The sequence below is a fragment of the Melospiza georgiana genome, chromosome 12 (assembly GCF_028018845.1).
Source record: "Melospiza georgiana isolate bMelGeo1 chromosome 12, bMelGeo1.pri, whole genome shotgun sequence".
Classification (NCBI taxonomy): domain Eukaryota; kingdom Metazoa; phylum Chordata; class Aves; order Passeriformes; family Passerellidae; genus Melospiza; species Melospiza georgiana.
The window spans coordinates 18,776,432-18,791,300 of record NC_080441.1 but is presented as its reverse complement, the minus strand read 5'-3'; the positions used below and the strand labels follow the sequence as shown (position 1 = coordinate 18,791,300).

Sequence of the window (14,869 nt, the reverse complement as noted above, 5' to 3'; positions counted from 1 at the left end):
CTGTGCCCTTGGGCAGAGCTGAGCCTGCGGATTCCATGATTTAGTCTCTATAATTGTTTTAAATGACACTTCTATATAAAGAAGCAGTTTGGTTTAAATGGTTGTACTTGGAAATGAGCCACAAAATTAAGCTTCTCCAGTTGTTTTGCCCTGAAACAGCCCAGGCAGTGGCTCAAAAGCACACTCAGAGCCCCTGCTTGGAGTGGGTCCCAGGAAGAGGGAGGGAGCTGGGCTGGCAAGGTGACTCCTTGGCTCCCACCAGTGGATTTTAATTTGCCAAAGCTCATTTTGTTGGTGTTTTCTGCATAACAGACCTGCAACAAAGAGCTGAGGTTGGGGAGGGAGGGAGGGAGAGACACAACTCACAGGGGTGTTTTCCTCTTCTTCCAGTGCAGACATGGGGGAAGGAAGACAAGCACCAGAATATGCTGTCAGGCTAAGGAGGTGTAAAGGGGAAGGATGTGAGAGGATCCAGCCCAAGATGTGGAAAAGGAGAAACCCACTGCTCGCACCCACGCCTCACACACCAACCCAGACTCGTGGTCCCTGCCCTGAGACATTGGGCATCATGTCCCTGGGCATTGTCCCTGCCTCAGGTTCCTGCAAGGTCAGGATACATCAAACCAGGAAAATCCTCCTGGTGCTGTCTCAGGAGCAGCAGCACCAGGACGCTGAGGGCTGCACTGAGCTGGAAAAACAAGGCCCAGCAGGGGAACCCCCAGGGAGGTTTTCTGATCAAATATGCCCAGGTTTGGCCCTGGGATAGCCCCACCCATGGGTGCTGTCACTGTCCTTAATGCTGTCATTTCTCCACACACACACCACAGAACCCTGGTGGTGAGACGGGATAACGTGAGGCTGTGCAGGAGGCAGATGGAAAATCCCTCTGTGCCAGGTGGGATTAGAGGCTCTGTGCACACCCAGGGCACCAGCAGCACAGCCACTGTCCAGGGAACCACGGGATGGACATGTCCCCGTGCTGAGGAGGCAGCTGGACACCTGGGGTGCTGCCTGAGAGCTGCATCTCCCAGAGGGATGGGGCAGCCCTGGACGATCCTTCCCTTGCCCAAATCCCTTGTGCAGCGAGGGCAAAGCCAAAGCCACACCCTCCCTCCTCCTGCCCCCTCCACCCTCTTTCCTCTCCCTGCTTGCCCCGACATCCCTCACCCTGGGGGCTGCAGGAATGCTCTGTGATGTCCTCCCTCCCTCCTGGCTCCTGTCCCTGCTGACCTCGGAGCTGCGTGGGACAGGCTCTGGACACCACTTCCTTCACTCCCTGCTGTCCTCACAGCAACCTCACCCCCCTGCCAGGAAAGGTCATTCCCATCTCATCCCAATTCCATGGGGCTGTCAGGTTTGCAGGAATCTCTCTGTGCATCTCACAGATGCTGCTGCTTCTCCATGACCAGTATTAACAAAAATATTCCAGGGCACAGGAATATTCCATCCCCAGGAGGCTGGAGTAAGGCTCCCCATGCCATGGGACACATCTGCAAGCACCAGACCATTCCATTTTCACTCATCCCCAGGGGCACCTTGCCATTAGTTTTCCATCCCACCTTGTTAGTGATAACAAACATTTACAGAGCTCTGAGGAAATGCTGCTTCTCTCCAGATAAACATGGAAAGAGAACAAAATTCATTTTGGATAAACACACAGCAAGATGAACAGTGCACAGCCACAACACACAGCTGGATTTCACATCACAACCCTGCCTCTCCTCTGGTGCAAAACACGACGGAATTGCCAGGGATGCATTGCTACAACAAAGGTCTGCATGGGGGTTAGTAAAAAATCCAATTTTAACTAAAGGTATGTCCCTCCAGGCTGTTACTCTGCCCAAAATAATAAATGTCCCCAGGTTCCACTGCTGAACAAAGCAAAGAACCGTGGCACTCCCCCAAAATCCAAACATTGCTTTGGGAATGAAGGCTCCCGGTGTTCCCTGGAACTCCAGGGTGCAATCCCAGTTCAGTGACCCAGCAGAGCTGGAGATGAAGAAGAAGGAGAGCTGAGAAACACTCAGCCAAACACCCAAACACTGAAGGTATTCAAGAAAAGCATCCAAGAAAACCACCACTGCCTCACTTCTGCCTCTGCAGCTGGGATTTACCTGCTTTGGTGACACTTCAGCTCAATGGGAGGATGCTCTTGTCCCTCTCATTTCCTGGTGAATCTCACTTTTATAGTCCTCCTTGGGAGGAGGAGCCTGGAGCCAGTTGCTTCACCCATTGGCACCTGTGGCACTTTGGAGACAGGAGTTTCCTTGAACCTTGTCAGTTATTGTCTGAAATCTTTATTTATTTCCTGAAACCGGGGGGGTGTGCGTGGGGAGGAGGGTTTCCCTTCTGTCCAGCAGGGACAAACCACCCCTCCTCATGGATTCCCCCCCACCCTCTGGCTCCCCAGGGACTGATGTCATCCCCCTGGAAATTCAGTTGCACAAAACAGAAAGCAAATTGCTTTTTGGACGCAGATATAAACCCTGCCACCAGCACCTTCAGCCACACACCTCTGCCATCCCTCGCGCTGAGCACACCGAGCCGGGAAGGACACTGGAAAAAGCAGCCACCAGCATGGTCTACTCCACCTTCCAGGTAAAACTCTTCCATACAAACCCTCCCCATCCCTGAGCTCGCCTTTTGCACTTTAAGGAGGAAATGTCGCTTTCCGGGCGGTTCCTCAGCTGGTCCAGCTGATCGTGGCACTAAACAGGAGCCTGCCCCAAAATTAACAAATTCCAATGGTTTTCACAGTCACTTAATTCAGCTACTGACCTTTTCCTGCCATCCTGCTCCTTTCATGAGTCCCAGACATCCCCTGGACTGTGCCACCTGGGGGTTGTTGTTGTTGGGATGTGGTCCGTGGGTTCTGCTCCCTGTGCCCGCTCCGAGCTGGTCCCACTCGCTGCAGATCTCGTGGCAGGGCTGCACAGGCTCTGCTGCCCCTTCAGCTCTGTGGCTTTATTTCCCTGGATGTTCTTGGCATCCCTGCTGGACGCAGCTCCGGAAAATATTTTTTTCCCTCCTTTAAATATGTCGCTACTTTTACGTGCTCGTTTGATCTGTGAGTGTCTCACGATGAGAGGCACAACCAGGAAAACTGCTCCAAAAATCCTTCCAGCAGCTCCAGTGACAAACTCCCTCTCTGTGTCTCTCCTCTAGAAATCCCAGAAGTTCTTGGCAAGCTCTCGGCAAGTCCACAAAACTGCTACCCATGGTTTGTACCTCTCAACATTCCCCATCCTTTCCTAGCGGGCATCCCTAAATAATTGCTGGAAAAGAAGGTGCTGGGCTGAGCACACCCAGAGAAATCCTCAAATTCTTGGAAGGAAAAGCTTCCAAATGTTTGGGGGTCCTGTGGTTCTTCTTGCCCTCGGGGATAAAGGACCAGGAGAAAAGCAGCAAGGAGTAAAAATGTGGATTGTTAGTCCTGTGCTAAACCAGATCTTTAACTGGTTTAGAACCAGACTTTCCAAATACTTTGACCACAGTGGTAAGGTGTTCAAAGGGTGGCTCAGATCCTTAACTCCTCCACTTGTCACTGCTCCCTACTTACACCTGATCCTGCTCTGGGCATTGCCTGCAGACATTCCTGGCTCTCCTTCTGCGGCTCCAGTACTGCCCACCTTTGATAAATTAACCACAACTTGGCCATGTAGACACTTGGTCTATTTTATCTCTTAACTTGATCTAAGATTGGCTATCAGTTAATAACTGATCTTAAAATATGTTTTTGATCTATTATGTTTATTAACTTCTTTCTAAAATTTTCTTGGTTTAGTATATTATAAGTTTATTAACTTCTTTTAAAAGGGGCTCTTGGTTAATTGTAAGTTTTATTCTAGGTTTATTAACTCATTTAAAAATATATTCTTAGTGTATTGTCTCAATTTATTTTAAAATGAGTTATTAATACAATAAATGCAAGGAATGTTGCTTAATGAAACCTGAGGACAAAAGAAATAATAATCCACAGAGATTTATTTGATCTTGTATCAAATTTAATTTTTTTATTAAGTCCTGCCATACCAGAAGGAAAATCCCCGAGTCATGGAGTGCTTTTAGCTGAAGGGTTAAAACACCCCGCTGCCTGCTGAGGTGACAAAGAGCATTTGATGCCGGGGAGGAACCAATCCAGCTTTTCTGGGTGCTGGGTGGTGGGAGCAGATTTTCCTGCAGCCTCTCCAAGCCCTGACATCACCGCTCCCGGTTCGGGAGGGTGCGGGGGGACCCGGGGATGCTCCGGGGGGACCCGGGCTGGGCTGGATCCGGGGTGCTGAGTGCCGGGATTCCTGCAGGAACGCCGGGATTCCTATAGGAACGCGGTGCCGGGAGGGGGATGTTCTTTCTCCCGGTGAGTCAGGCGGTGATGGCATTCCCAGCTGTGTTTACAGGAGCCGCAGACTGGGCTCGAGGTGAGCCCGAGCGTGAGCCAGCGCTCCGTGAGTCACTGATGTGACATTTCGGGATGGATCCAAACAAGCGATATTGGGGAATGGTCATTTCATTAATTGCCATGTTTGCTGCTCCAAAATCAAAGCCTCCTGTGTACCTGACGATCTGGATGAGCTTGGTTTTTTTTCTCACCTGTGATTCAGTAAATTTAGGCATTAATTCATCTTTTATCTCCGTCAATGTGTGTGCCCCCTCATCCACCCATGAGTAAATTTATGGATTTGCCATCCTGCAAATGTTGTCCAGGTGGAATTTTATTTTTCCTGCTCTCCTGTGCACTCTCAAATTAACAGTATAAATTGTAATGGGCCATATCAATTTTAATTCTATGAGTTATAAATATAACTATATTAATAATATTCTGTATTCTTATTATAGAATTATGAATATTTTTATAAATTATAAATTAATATTTAAATTATTAATATATATAAACAATATAAAATAATGAGAGATATATATATAATCTAAACAAGGCAATTTGTCACTGAAATTAAAATATACAATAGACACAAACTGGGTATTTTCCATAGACTTTTAACTCACTTTTAATGATTAGCATCCTTTGGAGTACATAGGGCTTAAGAGCTTTGGTGGCTGAGTCGAGACACTTCTGTGTCTTTTAGGATTAAACACCTGGATAAATCCAGGCTTTGGGTCTAGTCCTGCTTTCCAAAAAATTATGGAAGCGTTGGATTGCTGTGGTACATTTGTGTTAGGCTTTCCTCTGGATAAAGCGATCATTTGTGTTGATCCCTCCCAAAAAATGGTTGCTGAAACCCCAAGGTGAGGAGATGGGGCTGAGCTCTGAAGTTTCTTCACCTGAACCTTCTGGAAGCCACCCCATCTGTGGAATATGAAATGTTATGTATAGAACCCATGGAATCAGAGAATACCTCAAGTGAGAAGGGAGCCATGGGGATGATGAATTCCAGCTCCCTGCCCTTGCAGGCTCCCCAGATTGACCCACCTGCCTTGGGCAGGTGCAGCTCCCTGGCCTGGTGACACCAGTGCAGGGCTCACGGCTGTCCTTGTCCCCTCCCGGTGTCGTGGCACTGCAGTGGCGGCCAGGAGCGCTCCCGAGGACACGGTGACCAGCAGCTTCGCCTCGTTCATCCACGCGGCACGGCCCGAGCACCTGTCCCCGACCGTGCGGCAGCGGAGCAAGAGGATGATCCTGGACAGCATCGGCGTGGGGCTCGTGGGCAGCACCACACGCGTCTTCGACATCGCCCTGCGCTACTGCCGGGTAGGGACAGCCCCGCAAATGCCACTGCCAATCCCACCGCCACTGCCTCTGCCAATCCCACCGCCACTGCCTCTGCCATTGCCACTTCCAGTGCCACTGCCACTGCCACCACCACCACTGCCGCCTCTGGGGCTGATCCCGGTGGCTGCTGTGGCCAGCACCATCCCCACTCCCTCTGATGCCTTGTGAAGGCTGCCCTAGAACAGAGATTAGATGGAGCTAAAGAATAAAGTAGGAATTTGTTAAAAGGCCTCAATGGATCCACCTTGGGCAGCACAAGAGCCCAGCCAGGGCTGCACCCAAGTGAACACAAAATGGTCACAAAAATCCCAACCAGTCACAGGGGTCCCACACCTCTCTAAGCCTTGGTCCACCAGCACACTGGAGTCAATTGCCCAACTACAGCCCCAGCCTATGAAGTCCCACCTTTCCTGCTTTTCTCTCTTCAGTCTACCATTGTCCATGCTCTTGGGCCTGAAATTTGGATCATTTGTCCTTGGTCCCCAGCTAGAGCAGGAATTGTTTTGTCTCCCTGCTCTGTGAACAGAGCTCACCATCCCCTAGTATGAAGCCCAGACCCGCACACTAAAGCAGCACAGAATCTGAAAAATATAAAAGCTAAAACCAGAAGCATCACCTCCAGGGCTCTCCTGACATTCCCTCCTTCCCACAGGAGCTGTACTCCTCCGTGGCCGTGAGCTCAGTCTATGGAAAGCCAGGAGTGAAGCTGTCCCCGACGCTGGCTGCCTTCACCAACGGCGTGGCGGTGAGGCTGGATCTTCCAGGGGATCTGTGCTCCTGGATTTTCCAAGGGGGATCTGTGCTCCTGACTTTTCCAAGGGGGGTTTGTGTTCCTGGATCTTCCAAGGGGAATTTGTGCTCCTGGATCTTCCAAGGGGGATTTGTGCACCTGGGTTTTCCAAGGGAGATTTGTGTTCCAGGCCCTTCCAGGGGAATCTGTGCTCCCAGCCCTTCCTGGGGAATCTGTTCTCCTGTTTTTTCCAGGGGGAATCTGTGTTCCTGGCTCTCCCAGGGGAATCTGTGGTGCCAGGAATTAGCATTCCAGGAAACAGAGTGGTCACTGATGGGGGACAAAAGCTGGGAATCTCCTGGCTGAACAACCCCATGGGGACACTGAGTGGAGGCTTTGGCAGAATTTCCTCAGGAATATCAACAGGGAGCCCTCATTCCCTCAGCATCCAGCCAGAACTTTCCCATCTCTGTTTCTCTGGCAGACTCATTCCATGGATTTTGACGACACCTGGCACCCTGCCACTCACCCCTCCGGGGCCATCCTGCCGGCTCTCCTGGCAGCTTCCCAGATGCTCCCTCCCAACACCAAACCCAATGGCCTGGATTTCCTGCTGGCCTTCAACGTAGGCCTGGAAGTGCAAGGGAGGCTCATGCACTTCTCCACTGAGGCTCATGACATTCCCAAAAGGTAAAGCTCCTGTTCTTTGCCAAGGATGAAGAGGGTTGGTAAGTCTGGGATTTAAAATGTTCATTCAGGCTAAGCCAAGTTTAAGTCCAGTTTGATATTGCTTTACCCCAGGGTAAAGCCTTACTGAGGGCCAAATGCCAGAGGTGATTGCACCATGCACTTACTTGGTGATTTCTAGGGATTTTGCCTCAAAAATAACCCTCAAGAGGACTCACAGGGAGTCGGCAGTGCCATCATCTGACTCAGCCAGGGCAGGATCCCAGAACCAAGCAGTTTGGTGGTGGGTACAGCCCCATGGCCAACTTCTGTTTCCAGCAGTGCCCTGGTGTGATCCAAGCAATGGAATCAACCAGGAACTGTTCCCTTGGGTGTAGTTGAGGCTGAATTATTTATCTGAGGGATAGAAAGTTTGGCTGTGTGAACACAAACCATGGCACCTCCTAGGGAAAGTTCAAATTGCTCTTTGGAGATGCTGAGCTCACCCTGGTGTTTCTGAGGAGGTTTCAAGGAGAAACTCCATTTTTAGACTAAATTTATGTCCGTTAACTCTAAATTTCGAGTTAAACTAAAATACAGTAAAACTCTGATTTTAAAGATAATTTATTAGCTAAAATTTATGGTTAAATTCTGAGTCGGGTGAATCCCACCCACACCAAAGCCATGAGGGAGTTCTGCTGGCTGATGGGCTGCTCACTTCCCATTAATTTTTCTGTGGGAAGGCTCCTGTGGTGTTCCCTGTGCCAGGCAGCCAGGGCTGCTCATTCCTGCCGTCCCCCTGCAGGTTCCACCCTCCCTCGGTGGTGGGCACGCTGGGCAGTGCCGCGGCCACGGCCAAGCTGCTGTCCCTGAGCTCGGCGCAGTGCTGCCACGCCCTGGGCATCGCCGCCTCGCTGGCCGGGGCACCCATGGCCAACGCCGCCACCCAGGCCAAGCCTCTGCACGTGGGCAACGCCACCCGCCTGGGCCTGGAGGCTGCTCTGCTGGCGGGCCGAGGCATGGAGGCCAACCCCCTGATCCTGGATGACATCCCAGGCTGCTCGGGCTTCAGCGCCTTCTACAGCGTCTACCAGCCCAAGCCGCTGTCCGCACCTGGCGAGCACCACGAGTTCCTGCTGGAGAAGCAGGACATTGCCTTCAAGAGATTCCCAGCCCACCTGGGCATGCACTGGGTGGTGGATGCTGCCTTGTCCGTCCGGAACCTCTTCATCAACTACGCGGGCTCCTTCTCGCCATCCCTGATCCGCACCATTATGCTGAAGATCCCGGTGTCCAAGTACATCAACCGGCCTTTCCCCAGCTCGGAGCACCAGGCCAGGCACTCCTTCCAGTTCAATGCCTGTGCTGCCCTGCTGGATGGTGATGTGGGCCTGGGCTCCTTCTCTGAGAGCAGCATCCACCGTCAGGAGCTCAGGGAGCTGCTGGACAAGGTGGTGGTGGAGCACCCTGAAGACAACGTGGCCAACTTTGACAAGATGTACGGAGAGGTGGCCCTGCTCCTGCATAGCGGGGACGTCCTGACGGGCAAATGTGACACTTTCTATGGGCACTGGAGGAAGCCCCTGAGCAAAGAGTCGCTCCTGAAGAAGTTTCGATCCAATGCCTCCCACGTGCTTCCAGAAGAAAAAATAGAAGCCATCATCACTCTGGTGGACAACCTGGAGAACCTGTCAGACAGCTCCCAGCTGGCCTGCAGCCTGTGAGGGGACAGCATGGGGGCTTGGTGAGGGGCTTGTCCTGGTGAAGCTGCAATTCCTTTCTTCATTGGTGCTTTCCTACTGATTCCCAAGGACAGGCAAGTTCCCACCCCTTCTACTAGATAATTCCAAAGGAACCCATGAGGCAGGAGGAGTCTGGGTTAACACATGGGGTAAACTTCAACTCCTCGTTGGTGCTGGCTGAGGAGCTGAAAGGCCACCATAAGTATAAAAATATTCCCATGGAAATCTTTGAGAATCCTGGGGTATCATCCAGTTCTCCAGAAGGAATGGTGCCTGTGCATTTCTTACAGCTGGATTCCGAACTTTTCCTGTGCAGAATACCTGACTGCCCAGGCTGGGAAGAGGAGGAAGTTCAGCTGCAGAGCCCCTGTGCTTTTCTCAATGCTCCTCTGGGCACTTTTGGGATCAGGGTCAGGCAGTCCCACAGGCACAGGAGAAATCCATCATTGCTGCAAACAGCCCTGCCTGCAGAACTCTCCAGCAGAGCAGGATTCTTTTCCTTCCCAGTGAAAGGCTCCCATTTCTCCAGCCCATGGGCAATGTTTGCCACTTCTCTGTGTACAAAGGATGGTTTGAGGACCATTGAGACCTGGGTGTCTTTTCTGAAGGGGAGAGAGGTGAGGAGTCCTACATCAGTTCTACACACTGAGGGTGATCCCTGCCCATCCCAGGGCTGTCCCACACCATCCCTCCTGGCTTTCCCAGGCTTTCCCAGGCACCTGTTCTGAGCTGGCCCACCAGGTGGCCCATGGGCTTCTCTGGGAAGTGACTTGGGCACATACACTGTGACTCCCATTGGGAAACTCCCGTTTGAGGGGAAGCTCCTTGAGATTTGGCTCTTAACTCATCTTTCCATGAAAATGGATGAAATCTGGAATCTGTGCTCCTAAACAGAAAGCCCTGAAAGGCTCCTTACCTCGCGCCCTCCCTGAGTAGAGAGATGGAGAACTCAACACTTCTCCACGTTAAACACTGGGATTGCTGATCCAAAGAGCTCCTTTCCAATGTGATTGTGATAAAATTGTGGAATCTACTGTGGGAATCAGTGTTCAAGAGGGATGAGATGGGAGCAGACAAGAAGGAAGATTATTTTCTCTTGCTGGTCGTGGTTTGTGCAGGGAATGAACCATCCAGAAGAAAACTGTTTTCCCACCTCTGTTCACCCACTCTCTCCCACTGTCCAATATTCACAAAGAATCTTGCTGAATAAAGAATGGAATTAAATTTTCTCCATAAAGATTTAATGCTGTGTTGTGTAAACCATCAGTTTTACTTGGAAGACTCACAATACAGAGGCTTTTCCAATAGATGGAGAGCCCAGCAGAGGTTGGGACAGGGACAACTGCAATGCTGGCCTGTGGCCAGTGATTCCTCCAGGGAAAAACCTTGAGCCCCACAGGTTCTTTCTCCCAGAGATAACCACAACCATCAGCCAGCAAAGCCTCTGGTGCTCCAATACCATTACCCCAAGAGAAGTTCCTCCATCAGCAGCACATTCCAAATACTTGATAAATTTCCATTACAAGTTTTGAGTTTCCCATGGTTTGGGTCAGGTGTGAGATGCCCAAAAGTGTCATTCCATGTTTCACCCTGCGGTGAACGGGAAAGCCCCGAAACCAGGCAGGTCCTCCAGGCCTTAAAGGGATTGATGTGTGGGACAGAACCAAGATGGGCTCTAGTGGAGGGAACAAAATTCTCTCCCATGGCCTTTGACCCTCTCCTATGGGTTTTGACTCATCCCATGGGCTTTGACTCTCTCCCATGGGCTTTGACCCTCTCCCATGGGCTTTGACTCCCTCCAATAGGCTTTGACCCTCTCCCATGGGCTTTGACTCGCTCCCATGGGCTTTGACCCCCTCCCATGAGCTTGGATCCCCTCCCATGGCCTTCCACCCTCTCCTGCAGGAACCAACCCTGTTCCATGGGGATTAACCCCTTCCCATGGCTTTGACCCTGTCCTACGGAGATTAACCCTCTCCCATGGGCTTTGACCTCTCCTGTAGGGATTGACCTTTTTCCGTGGGAATCAATCCTGTCCCATGGGTACCGAGCCTCTCCCGTGGGCTCTGACCCTCTCCCGTGGGCAGGACGCCCCGAGGGGTCCCTCCGTATCCGGACAGGCCGGGGCACATCAGCACCCTGGAGAGCACCGCCGGATGCTCCGCGGGCGCCGGGGGCCTCCGCTCCCGGGAATCCTTCCCTGGGATCCTTCCCTGGGATCCCTTCCCAGATCTCCATCCGAGGAGATGCCCGTGGCTTTCTCTCATGGCATTCCTGTCTTTACTTCCCACAAAGGACCCAATGGAAACCAGCTCATCCCTGCCGATCATCCAAAGCACTGAATATTTTGTGACCTTGCCTTTTTTCTCACCATGAAGAATTTTGGATTTCCCACGAAATTCGAGCAAAGGAAAAATGAGTACGATTCAGAGATTGTTTCAATTTTATAGAGGATTTGCACTGTAGAGGTCAGAAGAGTCCTCGCTCCTTTCCAGCGTTGTTCCCGTGAGGATATCGATGCTACCTCAGTGTGGCCAGCCTCGGAACTGCTCTGCTTGAGAATCCCCAGGTCCTTCATTGTTTTATACTTTTTAGATAACTTTGAAATGGCTTTTTAAATAACTAAAGGAAGAAGAAAACTCAGGACAGTCCCACCAGTAACTAGGAGCCATCAGAGTCAGACTCCTCTGCGTCAGACCATCCTCAATCTCTGCATAAATCCAGGTGAACTCCTGGACTTCTGACACTTTGCCCTTCATGTAGGCTCCTCATCCCTGCTTTTTCCATTTCTGAGTGACAGAAACCCCACAATTATTGATACAGAACTGAGGATGAAACTTCGATCTTCAGTTTCAGGAGTGTTTGAGTGTCACACCGAGGCCCAATTCCCAAACCCCAGCAGAGGAATGTGTTTGGACAGCCACAGCTGGATTTAAACCTCTGGCATGGTGGGAGAGCCACCAGCACCAGGCAGCATGAGACAAGAAGCAGGAGGATGAGAGGAAGGGAGACAGAAATTTCCAACTGTGGAAAAGTGACTCTGGAGAGGACAGGAGTGACAGGTGGGCAGTGTAGCAAAAGGGAAAGCAGGAATTAGGGAAGATATCCCAGCAATTGCAGTGCAGCAGCAGCAGGACAGATCTTCCCAGAAGGCCATGAAATCTCCATGATGGAGATGTATAAAAGCAGGATTCACACCCAGAGCAGGGCAGAGCAGAGCAGAGCAGGCTGCCTTGGGAAATCTCCCAACATCCTTGCAGGCCTACTTTGTGCCTACGATTTGAGGGTTGTCCCAGGTTTACACAATTAAAGCTTGGACCTTTAAATGGGCCAGGCAAATGCTGCTGGGACCCAGGCAGAGCATGGGCCGTGGTCAGGGCTGCCCCTCAGTGCCTGCAGCCACATCCGTGCAGTACCTGGAAACCTCAACCAGGTTCTCGTCGGGGTCTCGGAAGTAGATGGAGGTTATTGGACCCACAGCACCAGTTCTGGCGACGGGACCTTCTTCAATGGCCACGCCACAGGCCTGGAGGACACAGGAGAGCAGGGGTTTGATGGTCATATCATCACTGTGCCCTCCTCCCCCAGCCTTGACAACATGAACTGTTGGATGAGACAACCCCCAGCATTCCCAGAAAAGGGTCACTTAGAGGCCCTGGATTTGTGTCTCCTGGGTGACACTGCCCTGGGGACACTCTGGGCCTGCCTCACCTGCAGATGCTCCAGCAGCCGCTCCAGGGGCTCTGCTGTGATCAGGCAGAAATCCGCAGAGCCGGGCACGGGGCGCCGAGCCTTGGGCTCAAACTCCTGCCCAGCCTGGTGCAGGTTGAACTTCTGCTGGCCAAAGCGCAAAGCTTTGCGATTGCCCTGCTCCCAGAGGAAAAGGCAGAGTCAGGGAGACCTCCTGGGCTGGATTCCTTCAGCATCCATTGTGAAACCCTGACCTGAGTTAGCAGGACCCCACCAGGCCTCCCACCATTGCACCCTTTGTGAAAGCAATACTATTAATGCCCAAGATGTGTGCCTAGACACTGAACAGAGTATTTGCCACTGCAAAGTTCATCCAGACACTGACCAGAAAACTGTGCTCGTATATACTGGAAAAGGGGGTATGTGCCTGACAACTGCCTGTGCTGCTGTAAAAATTGATAGCAATGATGTTATTTTGTCTAGTAGAAATAATTCTAATTTTTGTATTTGTAATTTTGTTAACATTATCGAGTGTGACTTTTCGTACTTGGCCCCATTGACATCCCACCAGTTGATAAAACCAATTATACAATATATATCACGTACACCTACACCCTCAGCACCCATTTCACCCTGGGGGCCTGGTGGGGTCCTGCTAACTCAGGTCAGGGTTACCTTGAAAGTCACCACCTCCATGCCCAGGACTTTGGAATAAAAGGCCACAGTGTCCTCGATGCTCTTCACAGTCAGCACAAGGTGGTCCAGGCGCTGGATGAAACACGAGGGTGGGCTTGTGCCCCCTTCCTTCCAAGCCATGCTCTCAGGGCTGGGAACTGGCACGGGAAACCAGAGAATATGGAAGTTAGGAGCACCCAGCTGTGCAGGGAAATGGAAAATGGTCCAGGGAGCTGAGGGCTGAGAGGGATGGCCCAGGTTCTCCTCTGTCCTGCAGGTGGCAGAAGTACAGAAGCAATAAATCCTCCTCCCTGCAAGAGCCTCGGACTCTGGTCTGCATCTGGTGGCACCCGAGGCTCAGAGCCCCTGGCTGGGCCGGGTGTGGGGACCAGCAGGGTGACATCGCTGAGGGCTGATGTCACCGAGACGCCAAGCTCCAACACACAAACCCCGTGTGCACCGAGGATGGGACCGTGTGTGTGATCCTTCCTCCAGCCCCCTCTGGGGTCCTCCCAGGTGTGGACACTCATCCAGGTGGAGCCAAGCCAGACACTGGAGACAAACTGGGGCCTGGCACAGCAGCAGGAAACATCTGGGAACGCTTCTTGTCCTTTGTCTTTGAGCTGCCAGATGTCACCACCAGGCAGAGGGTGAGGCCAGGGGCTCAGGGTGACACAGCACCAGAGTGTGGGGACTCACCAGACTGGGGTCACAGGTTCCTGGGGCTTAGGTTGGGTTCAGACCCTCTGGAACTGCCCTTGGCTTTTAGGGGCATGGGTTAGGGTGTTGGCAGGCCAGGGGGAATGGCTGGACTCAATGAGCTCAGAGGGCTCTTCCAGCCTAAATGATTCCATGATTCTGCATGGGAAGTGGTTGGTGAGGGGAAATCCCCCAGCCCCACTGCCACGGGAGCAGGGTCAGTGTAAAGCCAGGTGCAGTTTCACTGGGATTTCAGAGGACCCTGTTTGGAGCAAGATCCCATTATCCCCTTCCATGGCTGTGCCCAGTGACTGCACTGGTTATGGGGGAGCCACCACCAGAGCCAGAGGGATCCCTGCCCCTCCTGGCTGTGTTTGGTGCTCAGCAACCTCGGAGCCATCTGGCTCAACCCCTCTGTGAATCCCTTCACCCTGGGTGTCCTCTCAGGTGCTCCCAAATTGCAGCACCTCCATCTCCCAGCCTACAGCCCCCACTCCTGCCCTCCCCTCCCAGGGGAGCCCCTGAGGCAGGACCTGGAAGGAAACGGGGCTGCAAAATTCCTGTCACCTGCAGAGGGACGAGGAGCTGGGAAGGCAGCGCTGAATGGTTTCCTGTGACCGTCCTCTTCCTGCTGGGAGCAGCCACGTCACGGGACAAAGGGAGGGAAGGATGAGGTTGGAAACAGGAGCTCTAAACATTGCTCCCTGCAGAGGTGGACCTTCACCCAAAGGCCAACTGCTTGAAAAACCCCAGAAAAATTATCTAGATTTTTCCCTTTACAAGTGAAAGTTGGGTTTATGTGCTGGCTTAAAGCTCCCACTGAAGAGTCCAGGATATCCCTGGAGAAGAGGGGCTGTACAAGCAGCCACAGCAGCCTCCCACCTCTCTGGCAATGCACGGGGAATCTTGCCTCCAAGATCATTTTCTAACATGCAAAAT

General features: G+C 52.0%; 2 protein-coding genes across 2 annotated transcripts; one reads left to right on the top strand and one right to left on the bottom strand.

The window, feature by feature from the left end:
* Window positions 1-4,372: 4,372 nt before the first annotated feature.
* Window positions 4,373-8,848, top strand: LOC131088704 (cis-aconitate decarboxylase-like). Its single transcript, XM_058032951.1, has 5 exons — window positions 4,373-4,445; window positions 5,520-5,707; window positions 6,381-6,473; window positions 6,943-7,148; window positions 7,930-8,848. The coding sequence occupies exons 1-5, from the start codon at window positions 4,373-4,375 to the stop codon at window positions 8,846-8,848; spliced, it is 1,479 nt and encodes a 492-aa protein (XP_057888934.1).
* A 3,211-nt stretch (window positions 8,849-12,059) lies between these two features.
* GLOD5 (glyoxalase domain containing 5) lies at window positions 12,060-14,852 on the bottom strand. The gene is made up of 5 exons (XM_058032950.1): window positions 14,841-14,852; window positions 14,498-14,558; window positions 13,232-13,389; window positions 12,578-12,733; window positions 12,060-12,392 (listed from the first exon to the last, which is right to left on the bottom strand). Exons 1-5 carry the CDS (start codon window positions 14,850-14,852, stop codon window positions 12,240-12,242), a joined length of 540 nt encoding a protein of 179 aa, XP_057888933.1. The 3' UTR covers window positions 12,060-12,239.
* Window positions 14,853-14,869: the final 17 nt, after the last annotated feature.